This window comes from Drosophila miranda, chromosome 2 (assembly GCF_003369915.1).
Source record: "Drosophila miranda strain MSH22 chromosome 2, D.miranda_PacBio2.1, whole genome shotgun sequence".
NCBI classification, from domain to species: domain Eukaryota; kingdom Metazoa; phylum Arthropoda; class Insecta; order Diptera; family Drosophilidae; genus Drosophila; species Drosophila miranda.
In genome coordinates this window covers 25,759,991-25,784,383 of record NC_046675.1, presented here as the reverse complement: position 1 = coordinate 25,784,383, position 24,393 = coordinate 25,759,991, and the positions used below count along the sequence as shown (strand labels likewise).

The 24,393-nt window shown below is 42.8% G+C and overlaps 1 protein-coding gene across 12 annotated transcripts in view; it reads right to left on the bottom strand.

Annotated features, from left to right (window-relative positions):
- Nucleotides 1-12,366: 12,366 nt before the first annotated feature.
- LOC108155971 (low-density lipoprotein receptor) overlaps nucleotides 12,367-24,393 on the bottom strand; it is a 36,780-nt gene continuing 24,753 nt past the window's right edge. For 4 of the 12 annotated variants that reach the window (XM_017287150.2, XM_017287149.2, XM_017287155.2 and 1 more), the window contains 7 exons: nucleotides 23,724-23,950; nucleotides 21,286-22,692; nucleotides 21,021-21,219; nucleotides 20,553-20,654; nucleotides 15,238-15,368; nucleotides 15,024-15,170; nucleotides 12,367-13,273 (listed from right to left, as the gene is read on the bottom strand). In XM_017287150.2, the coding sequence (XP_017142639.1) occupies nucleotides 13,232-13,273; nucleotides 15,024-15,170; nucleotides 15,238-15,368; nucleotides 20,553-20,654; nucleotides 21,021-21,219; nucleotides 21,286-22,692; nucleotides 23,724-23,950 (2,255 nt within the window). In that variant the 3' untranslated portion in view covers nucleotides 12,367-13,231. Of the gene's footprint in view, nucleotides 13,274-13,628; nucleotides 13,713-14,658; nucleotides 15,171-15,237; nucleotides 15,369-20,552; nucleotides 20,655-21,020; nucleotides 21,220-21,285; nucleotides 22,693-23,723; nucleotides 23,951-24,393 lie in introns of all 12 variants that reach the window. The other 8 variants (XM_017287153.2, XM_017287152.2, XM_017287156.2 and 5 more) reach the window with 5 other exon arrangements.

Sequence of the window (24,393 nt, the reverse complement as noted above, 5' to 3'; positions counted from 1 at the left end):
ACTCAGTAGCTCTCTGCCATAAACAGGAAGCGCCAGAGGGAAACCCTGGAAAGAAGCGGAGTCACAGAGACGGCGGAAGAGATTGACAACTTTTGCGATACTCTTGTTCGAGGTATAAAGATTTTGTAGAGAAGGATTCAAGGAATATTTAGAGCTACGTTTACACATTATAGTACATTTCTGTATATGTGTTTTTGAGGTACTTATCGTACGCGTCTACATACGTAGACATTCGGCGAACAAATATCTGAAGGGCTACAGCTTTCTTAATCCTTAAACAGATTTTGGTGGAGTTCCTATGTGTAATTTGTTCATATAAGCGCTTCTTATGAGCGGAAAGGAAACTTGAGGCTAAAGGAATCCTAGAGTAGAGCATTTTACACTTCCGCTTAGTTTAAAAAGCTCATTAACAGGTACCCAAAAAAGTTTACAAAGGGAATTTCAGTTTGGTATTCGATTTTTGTTTCTTGCCTTCTTTTTTTATAATATTCATTTAATTTTTTTTGTGCACGCCTCATTGCGCTTCATTAATCAAAAGTAATTTTCCGCCTTTCACACTGGACCTCCCGCATCAGCCCCTTCCTTCATTTTACCTGGCGTAGTGAAGATGGCAAACGTCAGCAGCAGCAGCAGAGGAAAATAAGTAGAAACTGTGAAAGAAACGGCAGGAAAAAAAGGAAAATGATGTCGGCCATTTTGCATTAAGGTTGGACATTTCCCTTGTTCTTTCCCCCCCGTTGCCACGATGTATGGGTGTGTATCTGTGTGAGCCGCTAATTAACTGTTTTACATTAAGTGGCCATAAAGGCAGCCGAACGCCGAACATTTTAGTCTATTTTAATGCGCTTCGAGTGGCTGGCGGGCGTGATCGGCTCGGACAATGAGGAACCACTGGCCATTAGCGGCAATTTCTTTCTCTCTCTCTCTCTCTGTGAGCCGCAGACTTCTCTTCAGCCACCATTGGCCATTTTCTTAAATGATTTACGACTGCTTTAAAGGCCAAACCATAAAAACAGAAGCCAACTTCATCTGGACCGAGGTCTACTACGGTGCTCAACAGTCGCTCCTCGGTGCCCAGTGCCCGGTGTTTTCCTTTGTGCTTAATTTAATTAAATACTTGCTCGGCCGTTTGCTCTGTCTCTCTCTCTCTCTCTCTCTCCTTCTGCCAAAAATGGTTAATGTGGTCAGCATAAATTGTGGCAAGCTCATTTGGCTTTAAATTATTTGCGGCCTCCTCTAACGCTTGTGGGTCGGAATAAACGATACATGTATGAACTGGCAATTGGTTCGACTAATGAGAGAGAATCCAAGTCCGAGTCGAGGCTCTGCCAGATGCGGTCCAAGATTTATCGTGCCAAAGGTGTTTCCACACTGAGAGAAATACCAACAGTGATGAGATTGATGGTGGTATGATTCTATAGAAAACAAACAGAGAAACTCTTTTGTTCATAAATTGATTTCTGAATGTGGGAGCGTTGCTACAAAGATTTATTTTTGACTGAACTCGACTCTTTCGGATGTTATTTCTCAGTGTATTTTATATGGAATTTCTGGACTGAGGTAAATCAAAAATCAGCACAAAATTACAAGTTGAATTTGTGGCGAGAAAAGTTGGGCAGCCAGCCCCTTCAGGTATTCGGATCTCGGTCCTTCAATTCCGCAACTGCCCAAAGTCCGCCCACAAATCACAAGCCAATGACGACTAATTAGAGTGCAAAAAGAGAGGACCGGCAAAGGCTTCTCTTCAGCAGAGTAACAATGACTTTTCACAAAACTCCAACTATTTTCAAGCTGTGCTAAGGACTAAGGACTGGCCCTAGCCGAGCCCCAGCCTCAGCCTCAGCCCCATCATACCCTCAGTCCCCCAACTTTGCTTTGTTCTAAGTTATCAACCCACAAGTGGCGGCAAACTTTTGCTTTACGGTGTCGCCATCTTTTTTCTAGGCTCCCCCGATGGTGGGACATGCGACGGGGGACGGTGGGCGGGGGGCGCAACTTAAAAGAAGATTAAACCACAGCTGGCAGTGGGCCGCCAAGAGCGGATTCGGTCGGATCCATTAACAGATCCAGACCACTTTGAACCGCTCCTGGTTGGAGTCCGGACTCGGTCGAGGACTCTCTTGAAATGAGAACGTTTGGCGATTTTCAGGCGACACTTGTCGAAAGTTACGCGTAATTATAACAATGTGCGAGGGGGAGGCAGGAAGCAGGAAGAGAAGGCGTTCCGATGGGCGTTGCTCTATGGTATGGGCCACATTTTAGTTTATGCCTTTACAATGCCCTAACATCAAAAGTTGTAACTCGGGGCAGGAGGTTCAACTATGCGGGCTGCCCTGGCGAGCAGTGCTACGGGGGCGGGGTCTCCGGAGTCCTGGAGTCCCGGAGATAGGTGTCGCATGAGGGGCCAGGGAAACCGCATAGAAATTAACAAATGTGCATGAAGTCACCAGTAAACAAAAGACAAACGATAAGCGAAAGTTCAAAGGTTCTTTACACACAATATATTGTGTGTGTTTGTTGCTGTTGGGAGATCTCTAACCCCGATAATGATAAAACGTTCTCGTACACCCAGAGAAAACACCCATAAAGTTTTAATACTTACATGTCTACATTTTTGCATTAGTATCATATTTAAAGCAAATGTATTTTATGTATAAAATAAGTACTTTCATATTTTTATTACATATACTTCCTACAAATGTATTTTATTTATTTTAAAGTGTTTTTCATTAAGTTTATACATAGTATATGAACCTTGAGAAAAGATTTTTAATATAATTTTTTTCTTATGTTTAAATCAAAGGGAATTATATTTAATTTTAATATGCTTTTTTTTTATGAGAGGAATATTTAATTATGCCATTTATATTTGCCATTTTTCTCAGCTTAGAAAATTATTATTATTATTTACTCTATATTTTGTTAATATATATATTTTGTTTAATAGAAAATAAACACTAAGGATGGATAAATTATTTTAAAATACTCCTTAATTTATCAGCATTTTTTGAAGTTATCCACACTTTTTAAAACGAAGAGCATTCAAAGTGCTTCTGGGCCACACAAAAAATGGCACCGAACAAAACCCGAGATATCACAAAAACTTTCCTTGAGCTCCCCCTCATGTTGCTGCTGGAAGCTGGGAAATTCTTTCGCCTTCGTTTGCAATGCCAAATAAGGGAAAAGGAAATTTTGTTTCAAATTGAAAGTATCTCCATGGCGACAACATTAATTCGCTTTTAATATAATGAAGCCACTTAAATGCCAGGACAATGAATCAGGAAGCTAAAAGATGGAAGCTGAAGAGGCTGAGGTGGAGGCGGAGGCAAAGCCAGGAACATCAATCAAAATTTTCATGAGGAGGGTACGGAAAACTATAATAAAATCATTAGTCTGGTAATCCCCAAACGTTTCCGAATCAAAATAAAATCATCAGCCTGGAATGATGATGAATGGTGCGGTAGTGCCTCGTCTCGGCATTTGCTCTGCCTACACAGACCCGACCCCCCAAGTGGCCGGCAGCAGTCATGACAAAAATAGGAATCTTTCTGCACTCCAATCTCTTTTTAATAAACAAAACAAAACACACAGTGGAGCAACACCCAAATGATTGTGTTGGGGGGCATGGCATGCTTCGGCAGCTAACACTCGACGGTCAGAGACGCAGAAACAACAACGACTCAACGGCGTCATTATCGGAGAAAACGTCTTGCATTGCCACAGTCCCAGTTCCACCCGGGCCCCAGTCCCAGTCCCAGTCCCAGTCCCGACCTCGAATCCCTGAAAATGGTTTCTTTTGATACCCTAGGAGGGAGTGTTTCAATTTGGGAGACATACTTGCCATCACTCTAATCCAGAAAATACTCTTATAGTATCGAATTTTTGAAGACAGACCCTCATGAAATAGGTTTTCTAGGAATAGGCTTGTAGAAATCCAATGAAACGATCGGTTTCTGTTCTAAAAGGCCTGCCAAGAAGAAAATTGTTATTGTGTTTTAAGCGAATCTATTGATTCTTTTTTAAAGAAGAGTCCAACTTTACAATTGCCGAAAGAGTGCTAAAAAAGTGGAAGACATTTCAATCTAAAAAAATGATTAACTTTCCCGAAAATATGTATTATTGAAAATATGTATTGAATGTTTCGGGTCGTCGCCCGAAACTGTATTTTGGCGGGGGTTGGCTCATGGGCCCTTTAGTCTGAAATAAAATACTTATTCCAAGGGTATCTAAAGTTTCATATTGCGAGTTTTTTGTACATCTATTTTTTTTGGGGAAGAAAAATGAAAATGTTTAACGGAAAAAATAAAATACTCACGTTTCTCCCAGGCGAACGTGATTCAATTTGTTTTGTTGGTTAGAAAACTAAAATAGCAAAAGCAAAGCGCCAAAAAGAAGCGGAAAATATAACTAAAGCCAGAATGGAGAATGCGAGTAAAGCTGAGGAAAGGAACAGCAAAACAGAGAAGCACAGCAAACCAAGGCGAAAACAGGAAAAATTATAGAACAAGCTAAAACCAATGGACAGGGGACTGGGGACAGGGGAGACCGAGGAGGAGGAGCGCCTTAAATGTGGGCGCCTCTGTCGGTCACTCGGTCTGTTCCGCTCGACCATCCAAAAAAAGGAGAGGAAAGAAAAAAACAAAAACGTTGGGGAAATGGAAAAATGCTAAAAGGCAGCTGGATGAGTCTTAAAGCTAGGATTGAGGCGATTCCTTTCTGGTTGGGGTTTCGTTTCTGCCACGGGGCTCCCTAGAGGCAGATATGGGGCAAACGGGGGGATACCGTATTAATGGGACTGGTGCAGTGCAGTCCCCGCTACTCCTCAGCCCAGAAGGGAAGGTAGTGGCAATGAAAGTGGGCGTGGAGGGGCAGGGTGGCATCTATTGGAGAGGGCGGAAAGTGCAGTTGGTGAAAAGTTTACTTAAAATTTATTTGGCATAACTAACAAATTGAGTTTGAAATGAAAGAGTATACAAATGAAAATATGGAAATGTAAGCTTATTTTGCTTTATAACATCATTTGTTATTAAATTGGGGAAACAGATTGCAAATCTAGTTACAACCAGTGGGATTTATTTGTCCATCTAAATGGAGGATATATTTGGCTGAGATACAGATACAAAATATTAAAGTTTATTTCTGCGACTGCCTATACTCATTAAAAGATTAATATCTAGGCATGAACTTGGAAAAGACTTGAAAGGAATTTTCAAACTAGTACAAAAACATTATATATAAATTCCCAAAGTAGCTAATCACAAACTAAATATGGCGATCAGAAGTATGATGTTGGCTATGTTCAATACTTTTATTGTATTATAATATTTTACGATTTCCCGGAGTGAATTCTTCAACACACCATTGCATTGCAAAATCCTTTAGCCACTCTCGCGCTCTTCTAAATGAAGCTAAATATGTTGTGGTCGGAGCACACACCCACAGTTCTACACAACCCGACATTCCAGCCCACCACCCTACTGGTTCGGTACATACCCATGTGTAGGGGGACACATATTGTAGATTGTAACATGGCCTGGCATTGTGCAGACTGGACCACATGTCGAAGGTCGTTTTAAATTAGTTTTACTTCTGCCTCTTCATGTTTATTTATTTATTTTTTTTTTTTTGGTCCTTTCGTTTTTTGTGGGTGTTCGAGTGCGTGTCTGTGTGTGGGTTTGTTGTTAATCCTCTACATGGGACTCTGGTCGATCTTTAACAATGTGTGCCATGGGATTTGCCTTCCAAATAGTTGGTGCATTGCGTGGCGGTTCTGTGGCAGTCCACCGTTATGACAATTACGTTAGAAATTTACGTCACGTAAGCGAATAGCACCATCGCCAAAGAAATCCCAAACTCATCTAGCTCTCGACTCTGGACTCCAAACTCCGGACTCTTCGACTGTCGTTGTAGAAGCGCTTACTCATGCCCAGGCTCCTCTGCAGGGAATCTCTCCTTCTGGTTGTCATGTCATTGCGTGGACCCGTACCCGTACATATTTATTTGCTTGAGCCACGTGTAACAGCATTCGACATAATCAACAACTTCATTCTGGGAAAATGCCTGGCAATATCCCCAGGACTACTGGGAGGCGAAAAGGAAGAGGCGGCAGCTATTGGTAGGGGGAGGCTCTTCCAATTGTTGACAACTTGTGCTTGTCCCCCCACACCTCTCCACCGCTACTCAGCAAAAAAAAAAGTAATAACAAAATTATATTGGCAAAAGGTGCGTAGTCCTTTTGGCACCTGTCAGGACAGCAATGTGTGGCCAGAGTTTTCAAAATAATAAAGAAATTCTGTTCTACCATTTGAAAATGATGATTGTGGAGTGAAGGAACACTTTCAATTCCGTTAAAATGTTTGAAATTCGTTCGTAAATATTAGGAAAATTGCTTTAAACGAGTAGTCTAAAATTTATCATCATCATCAATTCAAGCGGAGTCCAAAACCCTTTCAAAATCCCCTCATAGATGTCCTTAAAAAATATTGAAATTTCTTTTCTTTTATTTTCATAATTTTCTTGTACATTAACCTGTCTGCTGTTTGAAGGTCCTACTATTCTTAGAAACCTCTCAATAACTCTCTCCAAAGCACGCTTTGTGTCATCCGCAGCCAGAATCCCGGCCTGGCGCAATGTCAAAATCGGCAGCGTCAGAAGCATCAGGGGGGACAGACAGGAGGACAAAGTCTGCAATGTTTCTTTATTGGAAATGTCGTAAAAGTCGATAACAGGCCAACAGATCCTGGCTGGTGGTGGAGTGGGTTCCAGCAGGTCTGGATGGGATGCAGGTCACAAGCAATTTAATGTCAATTTTGGTATTAAACGTGCTGGCTGCCAATTCACCTGCTGCTCCTGCTGCCAGCCTGCTGGGCCTCTTTCCATCTCTCTGTCTGCCATACACGGGCTTCCGGACTTGGCCTGTTTTTCCCAGCTGCCACACGCACTCTATAGAACAACTAAGATTGGGCCAACGTAGTGGCCAGTGGGTGGCGATTTGATAACTTGGCGAAATGAATGTTGACAGACCACTGGCATTCGATTAAATCTAATTAATTTCGCTGCAAGCTCCATGCCTTATGTGTATCCCTCTGTTGATTTATTTGTTCTAATAGTTTACCGATTTGTTTGCCTGCCATTAATTAGGTTTTCCCTGGAAGTTAGCGACTAGTCTGACACGAGTACTCCGAGTGGTACGAGACATGGACGAGATGGATTTGCAGCTGTTCCTGCTCTTGGCACTGCATATCCTGTCACGCACACTATTTAACATGTTAACAAAATGGCGACCAGCTCTCAGGCACACGCACGCACATATTGCAGAGTGCAGGCTGCTGCTGCTGCTGCTGTTGCTGCCAACGCCAGCCGCAGTGAACTTTTCCTTTTCCTCTTAAGAAACGGACAAAATGTGAAAAGAAAACTCTCTGCTCGCTTCGTGTTCGGTGCTCGGTGCACGGTGTTCCACATCTGGCACTGGCAGTGGCACTGGCATTTCAAGTTGAAAATTTGCAAACAAGCCAGAAACGACGCACAGAAATTATATGTGCCGGCTTGGAAATTAAGTTGAGGTTCTCGAGAGCATATTAAATAAAATAAAAATAATGCATACATTAAGAAAATATTTCTCATACGGCAAATGTTGAATACCCTTAGTAAGCATCGTCTACAAATTGATTTTTCAGTTCGAAATTGATTCAATGTCCTGAAGAATAAATTATGTGTAAAATCTTGATATAAGATTTTTCAGAGAGTCCAAAAGGCATTCATCTAAAAATGTACTTAGAAATAGGATTTTTATTCAGAAATATTCACCTATTTTAATTTAATTTTTATAATCATTATTTGGTTGCAGATTTCCAGAGAGATTCTTAAAATGATTCTCGCAGGGGTTCCATATTTATGGTGACCTCTGAAACATATTGTACCCCCAATAGAGAGATATTTTCAATGGAAACTTTTCAATATTGTGGTGTAGCAGCGTTTACTTAGCTTCCCGCAGTGTGGCAGCCGCCATGCGAAAGTAATTTTGCCCGACACAAGGTCAGAGAAAGAAATCGCGAAAGTTTTTCCAGCACACACCACATGAAAAAGTGAAATTTAAGCCACACACGCCGAGCGGCATGCGGCGAGCGGGAAGAAGACAGGCGACAGTTTGCGCCAAGGCCAGAAGACGCGTGGGGCATGCCGCACACACTTCAACGCACACACTCACACACACTCGGTTTGCTGTTAAGTCAGCTGCCGCCATTTTGTAGCCATTATTTCATGCCAAACAAAAGCCGCTTACGCCCCCTGGCCCTTCAGTTTCTTCTTGGTTTTTTTTCGGATTGGATCTGGCTGTTGCCTTTGGCTTGAGGATGATGAATTTTCCTCACGCTCCCAGAACTGTCTGCAAAGTTATTTTATTTTGTGTCAAACAATGGAGAGACACTCGGAGGGCACAGGGATTGGATTGGGAGAACTCGTCGCTTGATTAGAACTTGTGAAGTACAGGCCACACGGCAATTAGGCAAATTGCCGAGCTGCATTTTAAACTCCCACATGCTTATCGACTTTGGCTCTGATTAGACTCCCTCATCCCTCCAAAAGGTGGGAACACGATGGAAAGGCTCTCAGGTGTAATTACATTAACAATTCCGAAAACATTTTCCCAGTTTGTGTTTGGGTGGAGCCCTCAAAACACATCCCTTAACCCATATCACACCGCACCGCACCACACCACACCACACCGGAGTCCTGCAATGTCACTCACTGCTGGGCATTCAATGTGGCACGAAACGTATCCATTATTCAGAACGTGGTGCAAACAACTCGACCGACAAGCCAGCAACGTTCGCCTGCGTGTAAGACGCAGTGGCTACATGTACATGCCCTCCGACTCTGCGATTGCCTCATTCTTTCCCACATTCCATGGCCTACGCACAGCATATTCGGCATCTGAACTTTCTACTCTGCTAACCTCGTGCATCTGCCATGCAATTGGCCCCGGGATACCCCCAGCAATAACAACAAGGACCACAAGAGCCAAACTGCAATGTACTGCAAGGATGTGCAAACACGACGCTGCCCAGCCGTTGGTGCGACGGAATCGGTGCTGTGGTGGTGGTCCACAGTGAGGTCCACTGACCTGCTCGTAATTAAAGCCCGCCAGCTGGCGGTTATAAGGTAACTCTCGGTAACAGAAGTGCCACGAAGGAGTACAATGGCTCCACATGGTAGCGATAACCAAAAGCACATAGAGTCCTCTAATATGGATGTCGGTTTATATCCGCTTAACTATCAAAATGTTATCAGCAATTATTAATTAATTGCTTGTTGGTGGATTTACGCAGAAGAGCAAAATGCATCAATAAAATATTAAAGCAGTTAAGCAGAGAATTTGTATCGCATCGGAGCAAAAACATTCGATTGATCGCTACACATTGTAATTAAGTTAGGCAAAAGTACGCTTACTATTCAAAAGGTAATTGTCTCGTATCTACAAATAAACAAAGATGTAAAATAAGTCTTTGAGGATGGTTAAAAGCTATAAATTTCTTTAGATTTGCAGGTCATGTTAAAGCCAAATTAAATAGATTGTAAGGACGGTTCATGAAGCCCTATGCTATCGCCATCTCACGCACCCATCAATAAAATAACATTAAAGGTGCAATCCCATTAAGTGGTCTAATCAGGAATGAAGCTAATCAATGGAACATCATTTTCTCTCACACTCGAGTGTCCAAGTAATCTTCGATAATTTAAGCCTTTGTTATCGTCAATTTCACATCACAAAAGAACGGCAATCAACCATCAATTGCGAGCCATGAAATGCAATTGCATCTGTAGATAGAGTCGCCTTTGACAAATAACGGGCAAAAAAAACACAAAAGGGTTCGCTCAGGGAGAAGTTATCGTTGGCTGCGCATCGCTAACAAAGTACAGTCCCAGCAGCGTTACCAATGACAGCCATGTTTCTTGCATCAGGAGTCACACTGAGTGGACTCTCGGATGCACGCTTCCCCCCCGTTTCAGCCGCAATTCTGGCCACACTTCCTTGTTATATTTCTTTTGGCCAGATGCTCGGTCTCATTGGCTTTTGGTGCTTCCTCTTTCGCTCTCTCTCTCTCTGTTTCTCTGTGTGTGTGTGTGCTTTGTGGATGCGGGGGTTTATGTTTGGTAGCCGCCTGCGGCTGGCAAAACGACAAAATGTATGCGATGTTCCGGCTGAATTGCAGATTTTCATCCTCATCCTGCCACAAACCCACACACTCACTCACTCACTAACTCGTGTCGCTTATTCCCTTCGCCTTCATGTGCAAGTCGGTTCCCCTGGCCCGACATGCTCGTAGCTTTCACTTAGTTTGCTCTTGGGGCAGCACGAGGAGCAGGACGAGGGACAATGTTTTGCCATTTGGCCGCATATTGCTAATGGAATGGCATACACACTCGCACTCACACTCACACACACACATACATTCGAAAAAGCACACACATCTACCTTGCATTAGCCGGGGGATTATCCGGTTCCAGTTCCCCGGCATACTTTCGGGATCATATCTAAATTGAAAAAGTTATCGGAGCCGTGTGTCAAATGTGTCGCTCTTTATTTGCATTTTATTTTCATGGCAAACGTGTGCCTGCCGCGGCGTGTAATCGATTCAAATCGATTCCGCTTACAACACGCCCCCGCGACATGACGCTGACAGCCGGCTGTCCGGTTGGCAATAAACAAAAATAATGTTGCCTGCTTCCAGGCGCGCTACATAAATTATAACATTAAAGACACCGAAGGGCATACAAATCTTATATTTATTCGTTGAAATCGCTGCGTCGGACTTTCCCTTCCACCAGTCCAGGGTCGGGGCCTCGGCACATTTGCTGATAATTCTCGCCCATAAATTAACCAAACAAAAGTTTTCCCCTGTTCTCACAGTTCCACAGCGAGTTTCCGTCGAAGGTTAAATATGTTATGGGGGCACGAAATTAAAATCTGCTGATGCTTAGACAGTCGGTTTAACTGGCAGTCCACCAAAGCCAACCCAACCGGAATCCATGCCGTATCCATTCTCCACCGGAATGTGCGGAGCCATTAGTGACTGCAATACAATTTGCTCATTTGACGCCTAAACTTTGCCCCCCTCCTCCCTACCCCACGAAGCTGATCAATAGGTCACCGGACGAACCTCATTACGTATTGATGCCCTCTCATGTGAAATAATTGCCGTAGCAGTCCATTAGCATTTAATAATTCAGGGATGGATGTGTGTGTCTGGTGTGTCGGTGCCTGCCTGTTGTTGGCCAAAGTCAAAACTGTGTTGGCGTTGAGGCTGGGGCTATTAACTTGAGGGAATCGGACACAATGTGTAGACACGATTAGCTTCTTGATTTCTGGTTGGATGGACTAACAATCTTCCACCAGGCTGTGTGCAAGTTGATAATCAGTGCCATGATAATTCGCATAAGCTGCACATAATATAAAGAGTTGAATGATAATTGTGAATGGTATGGGCGAGAGCGAGTTATTCTAGGTATCCAAACACATAAAAGGGCTTAAGGGAAAAGCAATCCAATGATTGGGGTCTTTTATTGCGGGGAATGGGGCTTACAGAGGATTGTATCACAGGTATTAATATGCATATTGAAACAAGCTACTTGTCCTCTCTCATAATATCGAGGTTCTTTTGACTAGCTGTATCTTTTGAAACATATCCAATTCAGTGTAAGCATCGGAAGGTACGACGATCGTTACCTTGATCCCATCCATATTAAAACAAAACGAATTGCGTTTCAATGACACTCTTTAACATCGTTTTAAAATGTATCTTTATTTTTATCTGAATGAGCTATACCTTATAATATTTTTTGCATTAATTTTATTATCATAAATCTTCAATAAATTTTTCACATATACCAATAATTGTTAGCTAATATATTTTTTTTTCCGCTAAAGCATCGATGCTTAAAATAAAATACATTTGCCAAAATTTGCCGATACACATATGTATATATAATTTCTCTTTTTTTCCCTTTTTTTTTTTGTATAATTTGTAAATAAATTAAAATATTTGAAAGCTTGTCTACACACTAAATAAATGAGAAGTGAATATTAAAGGTATTACAAATAAGGTGATTTAATGTAGGTTTAATGCTTTTAAACTGATCACAGCAAATTGTTTTGAATACCCAAGAACGAATAAGAAAACGGAGAAAAAACAAATGATTCTAATCGGATAATAGGGTCTTAAATTTCCCAAAGATTGGTTTTTCCTTTTGTAAATTTTCTCTAAATTTGTTTGTTTAGTTTTTTCAATGTATTTACAGACATGTCTTGTTCAAATATTTAGCTAAATTTAATTCAAAATTTGGTGCTAAAAATGTTACTTCAATCGCTTTGTTCCATATAGGATCCATAAAGTTTTCTTTTTATTGATTTATGTTTTGTTCCAAAAACAACCAAAATATACTATAACTAGTCACAATAATTGTTAGGTCTATAAACAGTTTTTCTTTTATCTTTTTAGGTTTTTTTTTTAACTTTTTTTCTTCGAATTTCACAAAATGTTTCTTTCTTGATCAAACTTCAACAAAATGTCTTAACTTTTTACAATTGATTTCATGGACTTGAAGGGAAAGTTGGAGGAGTTTCTGGCTCCGAATGGCTTCCTGGCACTCGTCTCTCCTTCTGCGAGTTCTTGTGGGCTTTTGTATGTGTGCGTGTTCTTTTTTGAGAGAGTATGTGTTGGTATGTAAGAGTACATATGTGTGTGAGTGGGTGCGTGTGTCTGTGTGTGTCGACGCCGTTAGTTGATGTCAAAACGTAGCGCCTAGAAAAAGTTTTTGTGTTTTTGTATTAGTTTATGTGTGTGTGAATATATGCATGTTTGTGTATGTGTATGTGTGTGTCTGTGTTAGTATTTGTTAAATTTAAATTAAATTTTAAACTAGGCAACAAATTGAATTTGTTGAGTATTTTCATTTTCCCCGTTTACTGCTGCTGTTGTCCCTCTGTCTTTCCTATTTTGTTTTTGGCATTCTTGTTTTTTTATTTCTATATGAAAGTTTCCTCCGTTTCATGTTCTACGAGTACCATTTTCTTATTCAACTTTTACTTCCCGTTAGTTGCATTGAGTTGAGTGGAACCTTGGTCTAAGGGAATTACTAATAGGAGATGTTCTCGCGGTCTTTTTGCCGGTCTACGCGGCCAGTGTATAATTTTTTTGTTATATCCATTTATTAGATATTTTGACGGGATGTCCTAAACACACTCGGTGCCCCGCTCGCGCAACGGATTAGTAGACTACACGTTGGAAAGGAGAGAGAGAATATAATTTGGTTAGTGGAAGTGTAGAAAGGTGTTTTGGTGTTGAAAAAAGTAAAAAGTTGCTAAAGATAATTCTAGTAAGAGAAATACAGGCCAGGTCTACAAATAAATATCAAATAATAATTGAAACAATACCAACAAAAAGGGGATGTATAACTAAAAAATAAATTCTAAAATACTATCAATCTTTGTAAAATTATAATGATTACTAGAAACATAAAACAGTATAACAAATGAACAAATTTAAATTTAAATAACCATAAATAATTATGAAATAATATAAAATTATGAAATAAAATTAAAATAGTTTTTGAGTAAAATATTATCATACTTCAGTATCATTATGTTGGTCTGCAGAGAATTCATGGATCAGATGAACAAGTGTTTCCATGTACAAAACTTAACTTTGGTAAAACTTGTCATAGTCAGTCGTAAAAAGAGATTTGTAAAATAAATAAGTATAAATGAATATAAAAACATACAAATGTTGATCAAATAAATTCACAAAAAATATAAGCCCTGCTTTAAAAACAAAATTAGTTGGTTGTCGGTACTTATGCAGTACCCCAGATAATCCCTCATTTAACTCCACAACAAAATGTGATTTAATACCCAACGCGAAAGAGATTTGCCGAGCACTCTGTTAAATGATGATATTTAATTAAAAAATCCAAATGAAAACCGCTAACCGCTAAGCTCGTGGCCCAAAACAATTTTGGCCAACCCGTACGTATGCAAATTATGTTGTTATTTTTGGGTTGCTGCAACAACCAAACCGAAAATCTCTCTTAATGCCATTTTGTTCAATTTGGCGTAATTATTATAATGCATTGTTGTGCGCTACCCTGCGGAATTTTCTCCTTTTTTGTTGCATTAATTAATTAACAGCTTTCATTAAAATTGTCAGCCAAGCAGCGGCCGCAGCCTCAGCGAAATATGGCGACACAAAAAAATGTAATTTAATTGAAATATTTTAGTAAAACTGCCACCATATCTCGTATCTGCGGGATCCTTGTCCCTGTCCCTGTCCCAGTCCCTGGCGGCGTGTTAGTCGTGCAGCTGTCGGGCTGCGGGACATTTTGACGCTCCACTAACGCCATTTAATTGGCCTTTTTAGTTAATTGCTCAATTGATATGCACATTTTGATTGCATTTGTCGCTCTGCAATTAGCTGGAGCGCCGGGAGGCTCCCCACAGTCTGCCCTCAAAGAGCACCGGATCTCAAATGGATTGTAAATTATATGGACCAATGGAGCAATAAAATAAAAATAATTTTTAAATTGTGCGCACTCTAGACAACAAATTATGTGATAAAAATACACCGATAATTTTCTAATTTGTATTTGGTGACCACAACTTACCGTTTTTATTATTAGCTAAATCCTGTCTGCGGTTATCGCTTTGTTTCGGGTATTTCGTTACTCGCAGCGTTTAAAATGATTGCAGAGTGGATTAGTTTATGGAAAACACTCAACAGAGATAGATACTACTTTATGGGAAAACATTCACAACTCTTTAAGGACCCACTTCGAATTCAATCTTAGCTTAACCTTAGAGATAGAATCCCTAATCCATAATCCATAATCGTACAACTATGATACGCATACATACACTTAGCCATCTATATACAACATTAACTTAGGTCTTAGGTCACTCCTTAAAATCTGACATAGCTAAAGTCATTCGGATTCGTATTCGTGGCCATCGGTGGGCCAGACCCACTTACCTCCTCGTCCACGGCCGTGGCATACATGTGTGGCGTCACATTCTTCTCCAGGCTGAAGTGATCCTCGGGGGTCTTATGGTAGACAGGATTCTCAAAGTTCATGGAGTTCACGGCACGCGTGCAACGTCTGTACGTGAATAGGAGTAGCTGGAGAAGGGAAAGACCATGAGATATAGGGGTTTCTTTTGCTATACTATTCCCAATCTACACTTACCCAAGCCATCACAGTGGTGCCCAATAGACTGCCTACCACTATCCAGGCTATTCGGCCATTATCCTTCTCTGCTGGCACATCGATCTTGTGAATTGTGTGTGTGGAACTGCTGTCATTGGTTTTCTTTTCAACTGTAGGGAAATATTAAGGAGTTAGCCATTGTTTATTGTAGAGTAAAGGATTATCCCACACAAATTACAAAAACGATAGACGTGACATAGATGACGTATGACATAGTTAGATGTATTTTTGTTGTTAAGTCCAAAAATATATGGCTATAAAATAATAATTCTTAAAATTAAAAGCTGATTTCCAAAGCCAAAGTCAGTCTTAAATGGAATTAATAAATAAATATATACAAATCTGCCAGTAGAGTTATATTCAGCTTTTTCTCATAATTTCTGTGACCGAATATAATTACAATTTTGTCTGGCGGCTAGAGTCCTGACAAAAAGCGAAGCAAAGCAAAGCCGTCGACGACTACATCCCGTTGCGAATGTTTCCGCTTTCTGGTGGCTTTCTCTGGTTTCCTAGTCAGCTGCCGCCGCCTGCCCTACGAGTACTCGACTGTCTTTTATTTGGTGCCTTTTTCTGTTCTGCTTTCTGTTTCTGTTGTGGTGGCAGGAAGTTGTAGGATTTTTCCGCTGTCAACATAATTCGTTTTCATATTTTCCGTTTAGAATTTGTTCAACGGCAGGCAAACAAAAAAGTCGAAAGTTTAGCAGGAGGCGGGAGCCGCAAGCGCGTTCGCCTGGCAAAGGATATGCCGCGCGTTTAACGCGTCCTCAAGTGGCGTCATCTCCCCTGCCCATTCCATTTCCCCTCTCTACCACTTCTTGTTGCTTTTTTTTTTGTGGTATTAATTTTTGCTATACGAGTGTCCAGGAGAAGCAGCAGCAGATGAGCGTTTGCGGCCAATGTAGCAAGGAATTATCATTAAAAGTTGATAGCGGCAACAGCTGTGTGGCATCGATTGAGCGGGGGTGGCAGTTAGGGGGTTGATTTAAGGGGTGTTAGGGAGTGGGCGTTAGATAAGATGCTGCAAATTTATTTGAGCGGCATAAACAGACAGTCAAGTGGCATGGCGAACCGTTGAAAAGTTGCACACATTTATGTGGCATATTAATTGTGTGGGTGACCCGTGTGTGTGTGTGTAGCTGGGAGGAGCAGCTGCTCTTTTACGATATGGAAAGATGTTCTGTCTTTAAATTTCAACGTAATTTCAATTGTTTTAAACCATCTTAAGTAGGAGTTTTGGAGTTTTGTTCCATTTCTTAAGGCCGATTTTACAACATGCATATTCACCTTAATTATTCCACAAAAACATTAAGCGAAAATTACGATTACGAGTGCGCTATAAACAAATTTTCACGCATAAATTTCCCCAGCAATCTTTCAAAGTCTGGGCATAAATATTTCTCCCACACGAGTACTCATAGTATCTGCCTCTCATGTTGTGGTGCTGCTGGTGGTGGCATGCTTTATGCTTGCCTATAAATGCCATATATTATTGTGCTCTCCTAATCTATAGCAAATGCAATTTCCGTGCCCCACATTGTTCTGCCCCATATACAACAGGGAGAGTTATGCCTCATCGCCCATTTGTATAATCCGGGCACATGTGCTTTTATATATTTATTTTAAAACTCCAACTCGGGATAACACACATGGCAGGCAGGTGCTTAGGTGCCTCTCCCCGCTTCCCGTTCCCCGCTGCCCATTCCCCGCTCAACGGAAGTGCCATAAAACGAACGACAAAATGGCTGCGTGCCTCCATATTCTTTTCCCCAAAATGAAATAAAAACGCATAAAATATGTTCCGTCACCTGTTCGGAGTGCGGGGGGTTTCTTTTTCTGGTAAGAGATTAGATAGAACCAAAACAAAAACAAAAAAGTTGCCAACTTTTGAGGGAAATAAAAAGCAGTCAAAAATTGTGTGGCATGCAAATAAACAAAATGGCGGCTTTGCTGCCATGTTTTCTAATTTTCTCCCCCTCGACGCTCCTCTCACTCTCAAGGCAATATGCAGTAAAGTTCGAGGCGGAGGACAATAACAATTGCCGGAGTGACCAAAGTGCAGGCAAATGAAAGTCATAAAATGTTGCACGATGGCCCAAGCAGGCACTAGGAGCAGTGGCAGCAGCTGTTGGTGCTTTGCCGCCCCCATTTTATGTGGTATTCTCTGCTATTAAAAACGCAGTCGTTACATCGACGGCTCAAAGTTTATGTTCTCCGGGTACAACTGTGTCCTGCCTCCCATTCTTCCACTCTCTCACTATCTGCGTGTCCATTTGTCTGTCTGTCTGCCTGTCTCTGGGGTATTTGCGAAACTTTGCCTGCGCTTAATTAAGCAATTTGAAGTGGCCAAAGATGGCCATAGAAAAGTAGCACAAACCGCTAATTGAAATTGCAGTTATGGTGGATGGGCGTCGTCATCATCATTGACAGGGCAGGGCATGGCACAGCATGGCACGGCCCCGGCTCGGGCTCGGGCTCGGGTTTGGACTGGCCTTCGTCTGGCTTGGCTGGGTCATCTAATTGAAATAGTCCTTAACTAGTTTATAGTTATTTACTTGCCAGCGCTTCTGCGAACTTTTCTTTGCCTTCTTCTTCTGGGCCTCTAGTTCATTTTTTCCTTCTTTTACTTGGCTTAAGCCCTCCCATTGGCGTCATTCTTCTCCTGGCAAAATGTGTTGCCAAGTCCGCCCGAGCTGATTAGCGTTTCCACTGCCGCTTGACTCGCTCGGCGATTCCACCACTACGACTTTTTTAAATTGATGTAATTAGGCCCGATTGTGTGGGTTCTGCGCTAAGCCTTTGCTGGCAACATTATTTGGCCCAGTGAGGGGTTCTTTTTTTATTTTGATGACCTTTCAGAGGGATTTCTTTTTTTTTTCTGAGAAATTTTCAATGCAAGGAAGGAAGCTTTTTAAGCCGTATATAATCTGAAATATATGTGGAATACCTAAAAGGCAAAAGGATTTGTTCGGTCGAGTATGTTGCTGAAATTTAGCACAGAATTTTTGCCAAAGAAAAATGGTTCAATCAGCAAGATAAAGAATGAATATTGAGACCTATTTCTTCTTCTTAAAGACCACTCTAGACACCTTTTCGCTTAAAAATGATAAAAATAGACTCCTTTTTGCTTATTATCTATACAAAAATTAAAGGAGATGGGCATGACAGCGAGATGAGGCTTCCGAAAGTGCCACTTGGAAAGGTTGTAGCTATTAAGGAGAGCATAAAGTAGGGGTTATCGTGGACGGACACATCTCTGGGTTGTTCATTTGTTTTAAAGTTTTAAGCTTCGCGACTGAGAGAATTAATCTTACTTTAAGTCCTATTTCCAAGGTTCTTCGAGTATGTTAGGGAAATATTTTTTGGATATCTCTCTGTCTTTGTTGAAACTATTCATAAAATAGAGGTAGCAGATTCTTACTCTGTTTCTCTCTCACTCTCTATAAAAACCCATCTTTACTGCTGAGCCACCCTGGGGGATAGTTAGGTGCTTCCTTATGTGCTTTTAAATATGTTTCCAAATTTCAATAAACCTTCTGCAAGTCTACACCAATTTCAATTAAAATAATCTAACAATTTTTGTCACCAGCATCATTAAAACCGTTTTTTAAACTCTTTCTTGAATCAAAAACCATATTTTTTTTTACTACATCAAACAAAGTTCCAGTAGACCCTACACCCTTTATTAGCCATATTTATTTTCCCTTAAAATGGCAAGTACAATGCCAGCCAAATATCTTCTCTAGTGCCACTTTTATTCATGGCTCTGACTTTGATTGACGAGGCTGCCTCCATTTTTGCCGTACAATTGATCAAAGTGTGTCGTCGATTTCGCCGGGAGGCAGACGAAATTTGGGTTTATTAAAAATAATGATATAGCATTTAGAGGCGGCACACAAAACTCTCTAATTTGAATCAATAGGAACAGCAACAAGCGAAACGAGATATGGATGCGGGACTAAACAGAACTGGACTTGGGACATGGGACACGGAACACGGAACACGGAACACAGAACGCAGAGACGGGACAAAGTACACTCTCACACAGAGAGAGGGTTTTGGGTTGGTACAAATATTTTTAGGGATAAACCGCAGGCTGATGGGCGTAATTCATTTTGCTACACAGCCAACGCAAATATTTCTTCGCAAGCGTCGACAGTTGGAGGTGTTGACAGTGCCAATTTGGTCGGGATCCTGATGATGCTGATGGTGATGATGATGATACCCCACGATGATGGCCAAATGGTGATGATGATGTGGATGACGAATTTCTGGTTAAACTATTTGCTATGCTCCATATGGCAGTGAGTGTGATGGTGTTTTTGGTGTATCTGTTCGTGTTGCTTATGTACAATTTAATTTCATGGCGATTTGTTGACGACTCTCCTCCCGCCTGTCGTTGGATATGTCTGTCCGTTGAGCTCGTCTCCTCTCCCTGTGCGGTTGTCAGTCGTTCATCATTCCTATCCGCATCCGCATCAGAATCAGCATCAGCATCAGGGCTGCCAGCACCGCCATCGCCATTGCCATCGCCATTGCCATCGCCATTGTTGTTGTCATTCTGACTGAGCAGCTCGCAAATTGCATGGAGAAATGGTGAAATTCGTACGGGTCTGGGTTCAGGTCATAGGGCACCCGCTTATGCTCGCGAGAGCAGCATTTCCATCGGGGGATCGATGTTGTAGCTGTCGTTGTTGTATTTGTTGTTGTTGTTGCCATTAAACATGTCACCAATGCTTCCCTTTTGTGGTTTTTGCGCTGGGTGAACCCGATATTTATGTTTTACGTTGAACTCGTCGTCGTCCGCATTTTGCATGGATGTGTTTGAGTACGGATACGAGTACGGGCATGGGCACGGGCATGGGTATTGGTACGGGTACGGGTACGAGTATGTGTGCATTTTGAGTGATTACGTCGATATCATTGATGTTGATTTATGATGATGATGATGGGGTATGGGTGTACGTGGCACTGTAGATGTGGCCGGTTGTTCGAAAAATTGTGATAAAAGATGTGAGATGAAACTTAAAGACAGCCCGCGACTGAAGAGTAAAGGTGAAAATGGCATTAACACATTGCCGTATGGACATAAAGCACGGATATAATCACACGGGAGACAAAGACGAGTACAAAAAATACAAAGGCCCAACACCAGAAGCAGTTAAATGAAGCACTAAAGAAATAGTGGGTATTTGATGGGGATACCCATAGTTTCTTCAGCCCTTAAACCCAATATATTTAAGCCTAATCCTAAGCGGACCTCCACCAAAAGTTGTACTATAAGAAGTATCTCATACCAGGCACTATAGTGTGCGCATCTTGAGGTGCTTTCGTTGTGGAAAAAAAGGACCCATTTTTCGTCCTGCTGCGCACTGTGGGACGCACACTTTTGACACGCACTGTGGGCCAGAAATTGGGGTTAAAGTTAATTTCATAAAAGCAAGATGGGAGAATAAAATTCAATGAATACGCTCTGCAGATAAGGCCAGCAAAGGGCCACTTAATAGCCCTGAACGCAATAGCCGCAACCGCAACAAGGATGCGTTCTGTATCTGTCTGTCTCTTTCTGTATCTGTCTGCGTGCCTTGTATCAGTGTGCGTCTGTGGTATTCACCAACTCAACCACAAAACGCAGCCATTGAGGCGGACGGACAATTGCAGGCGCATCAAATGTGATTACAAAATGCACTACACGCATTTCTCCCCGTCCTCCTCCACAGAACTGGAGAGGTCAAAGGGCAAAGAACAAAGCAAATGCTACTTACGATCTTCGACACACATTAGGCCATCCGACATCAGCCTGAGACCCGTGGGACAGGCGCAGGAGATCCGCGGACTGCGCTCGTTGATCCTTGGGGCGGGCAGGCAGAGGTGGGAGCAGTGGCCATTCACGGACTGGCAGTGGTTGATGCCATCGGGCTGTCGATACGGATGGTACACATGGATCACCATGGGATTCTGGAGCTGTACGAGAATTGTAAGGGGAGTTAGGAAGAGAGCACCTTCAGGAGGGACAGAGATGTAGCCTACCATGTGAACCGCTGTGATGGGCTCCACGCCCTCGCCCGTGAACTTGTTGGCCTTGAAGACGGTTTGCTTGTCCCAGTCGGTCCAGTAAATGTAGTCCTCGAACGTGGTGATGGAGAATGGATGCCGCAGGTACTCGGTGGAGTAGAGGATCTGGCGCCGCTGGGAGCCATCGTAGTTGGCCGACGAGATGACGTTCAGCTTGCCGTCCACCCAGTAGATGCGCTTGCGCACCAGGTCCAGGGTGATGCCGTTGGGCCACTTGACGTCGTAGCTGATGATGGTGGTGCGGTGGGAGCCATCCATGCCGGCGCGCTCAATGCGCGGAGAGGCGCCCCAGTCGGACCAGTACATCCAGCCCTCGATGGGGTCGAGGGCGATGGAGCGCGGTATGTCCAGCGCGTCCTCGATGAGCACCTTGCCCATGTTGCCGTCGAAGTTGGTCAGCTCGATGGTGCACTTGTGCGTGTCCGTGTAGTACACGTGGTTGTAGATCCAGTCCACTGCCAGTCCGTCGGAGGTCACCGAAGACTGCTTCAGCACCACGGTCTTCTCGTTGCCCTCGTCGATGGGCGCCTTGTAGATGCTCTGCGTCGTCACATCGCTCCAGAAGATCATACCCGTGCGGAACACAAAGTCCAGGGCCGTGGCCGACTTGGTGCTGTTCACGATCGACGTCATCTCCATGTGGTCCAGGGCGATCTTTCGGATATCGTGACGCCGCGCCAGCAGCAGAGAGGCGTGGCCCTCGCCAGCCTTGCAACGCGTGTGGTTGCGCGGGTCCCGCATGTATCCCGCCTCGCATTCGCACTTGAATCCTCCGATCTCGTTGATGCACAGCTGGGAGCAGGTACCAGGGTTCTCGCACTCGTCGATGTCCACACAGGTCCTCTTATCACCGGATAATTTGTATCCCTTTCGGCACTCGCACTTGTATCCCACCACCTGGTCAATGCATTGGTGCATGCAGCCCCCGTTCTTGGAGGCGCACTCATTTACGCCGCACTTGCCGGCCGGCTCGTCCTCGCCGTCGGGGCAGTCCTTCCGCTTGTTGCAGACCTTGTCCAGGGCTATGCACTGACCTCCACCGCAGTTGAACTCGGTGGTGGCGTTGCACTCCCTGGAGGGTGTGGCTAGGCCGCAGTCCCTCTCGTCGCTGCCATCCGCGCAGTCTTTCTCCCCATTGCAGGTGAGGTGTCCGGCGATGCAGCTGTGATCACCGCACTGGAACTGATCCGGCCTGCAGGTCACGTTCTGGCAGTTGGCCGGATCCTCGTCGTCGCCGCCGGGACAATCGATATCTCCGTCGCACACCCAAGTGCTGTGCAGGCAGGTGATGCGATCCTTGCACGAGAACTCATGTGGTTGGCAGAAGCCTCTCAAGAGTCCTGGATCTATGCTGCAGTTTTGCTAAAAGAGAGGGAAAGCGTGAGGGGTGGTTGAGTCTCTGTGGCTGCCCAAGGGGAAAAATCTCCGGATGAAGGAAGTTAACTTTTACTACAAACTACAATAGTTTGCTTTTGCTGTTAAGTGCCAGCCAAATATTCAGGCTTCTAAGCTTGCCACACACACACACACACACATGCAACACACATATGCATATACGTATATGTACATATGTATATGTTTTTGTATATGTACATATGTATATGTGAATATAGTGCACTCTCCCCTTTGGCCATTTTTAGCATTTCTGTTGCATATTTTTAGGAGCTGGAAGCAAACACTTTTCACATTTTCATACCCTTTCCATGCAGGATACATACGATGGATGATGATGGTTAATATCAGCTGACTAATAGCTTTAATCTTATGTGTAATTCCCTTACTAGTAGTATTGAATTATTATATAGTAGAGATTTTGATTTGAGTAATTTTAAATCGAATGGAAAGGGATCTAGTATAATGTGCGAATAGTTGATATATTTACACAAAATTAGAGGCTTTACCAATATATAGAGTGGAGCAGCTGATCCTCGCAATATAATGCAAATATATGCACCTCTAATCTCTAATCTGGTAAAGGAAACCCCCCCCTCTCTTTCCCGTGAGGGTATACAACTTTCGGTCTACTGTCAATGCTTTTCTGTGATAGTTTGCGTTTCCCATTTTTTTCCTGTTGGGTGCCATGCAATTTTGGCGGTACACAACTGACAACAAAAGCTATGCGTCATACATATAAATGTTTATGGGAAGCAGTTGCCGTTGCCGACATCGTCGTCCTCGTCGTCGTCGTTGCCTATTTTGAATAATGCTCGCGTCCTGCATAATTTATGCTTCCTAGCTGGGGCCCATATAAATATATATTTATATTTATATGCGAGGGTTGTTTTACAGCCTTTCGCATGTGTTGTGTGTGTGTGTGTGGGTTTGTTAATAATTTGGTCATATTAATTTTCATGGCCAGCTGTATGGGGAAACAGACTCTCGCCATAACTCACCTTCTCATCGCTGTGGTCCTTGCAGTCATAGTCTCCGTCGCAGACCCACCGCTTGCTGATGCAATCCCCGTTGTCGCAGGTGAATGCCTCCTCTTGACACTTTCCCTTGGAGGGACAGTTGCGCTCATCGGACCCGTCCACACAGTCGTGATCCCCGTCGCACTTCCAGCGGCTCTGGATGCAGTCGCCACTGGCGCAGGTGAACTCGTCCGAGCGGCATGTGGCATCTGCATGGAGTTCAGGGTGGGGTATTAGCAGAATATCTCAATGGGTTTTTGGGAGGATTTACAGGCTGATTAGTGAATGGATGTGGGTATGCTCTAATAAATATGTACAATGGTAACATAAACCTTTTGAGGTTTAACAAAAACGCAACAGAAACCAACACCATTACGAAAAGCGCCAGCAAACAAAGCATAAGAGGAAAAGGCGGGGGGCAGGACTTGTGGCAGGACTACAACATCTAAAACATTGCAATCTAAAGTGTTTCTTGAGTGTGTGTCTGCGTAAATATTTGTGCTTTATTGGTAGGATATACGAGTAGTAGGTAAGTGTGGAATTACACAACTTTCAGAGAAATACAAATGTGTGTCAACAGAGGATACTTGTAATATAACGTAGCAGGGAAGGCAGATAGAAAACGATAGATAGATTTCACCAACACCAAAAC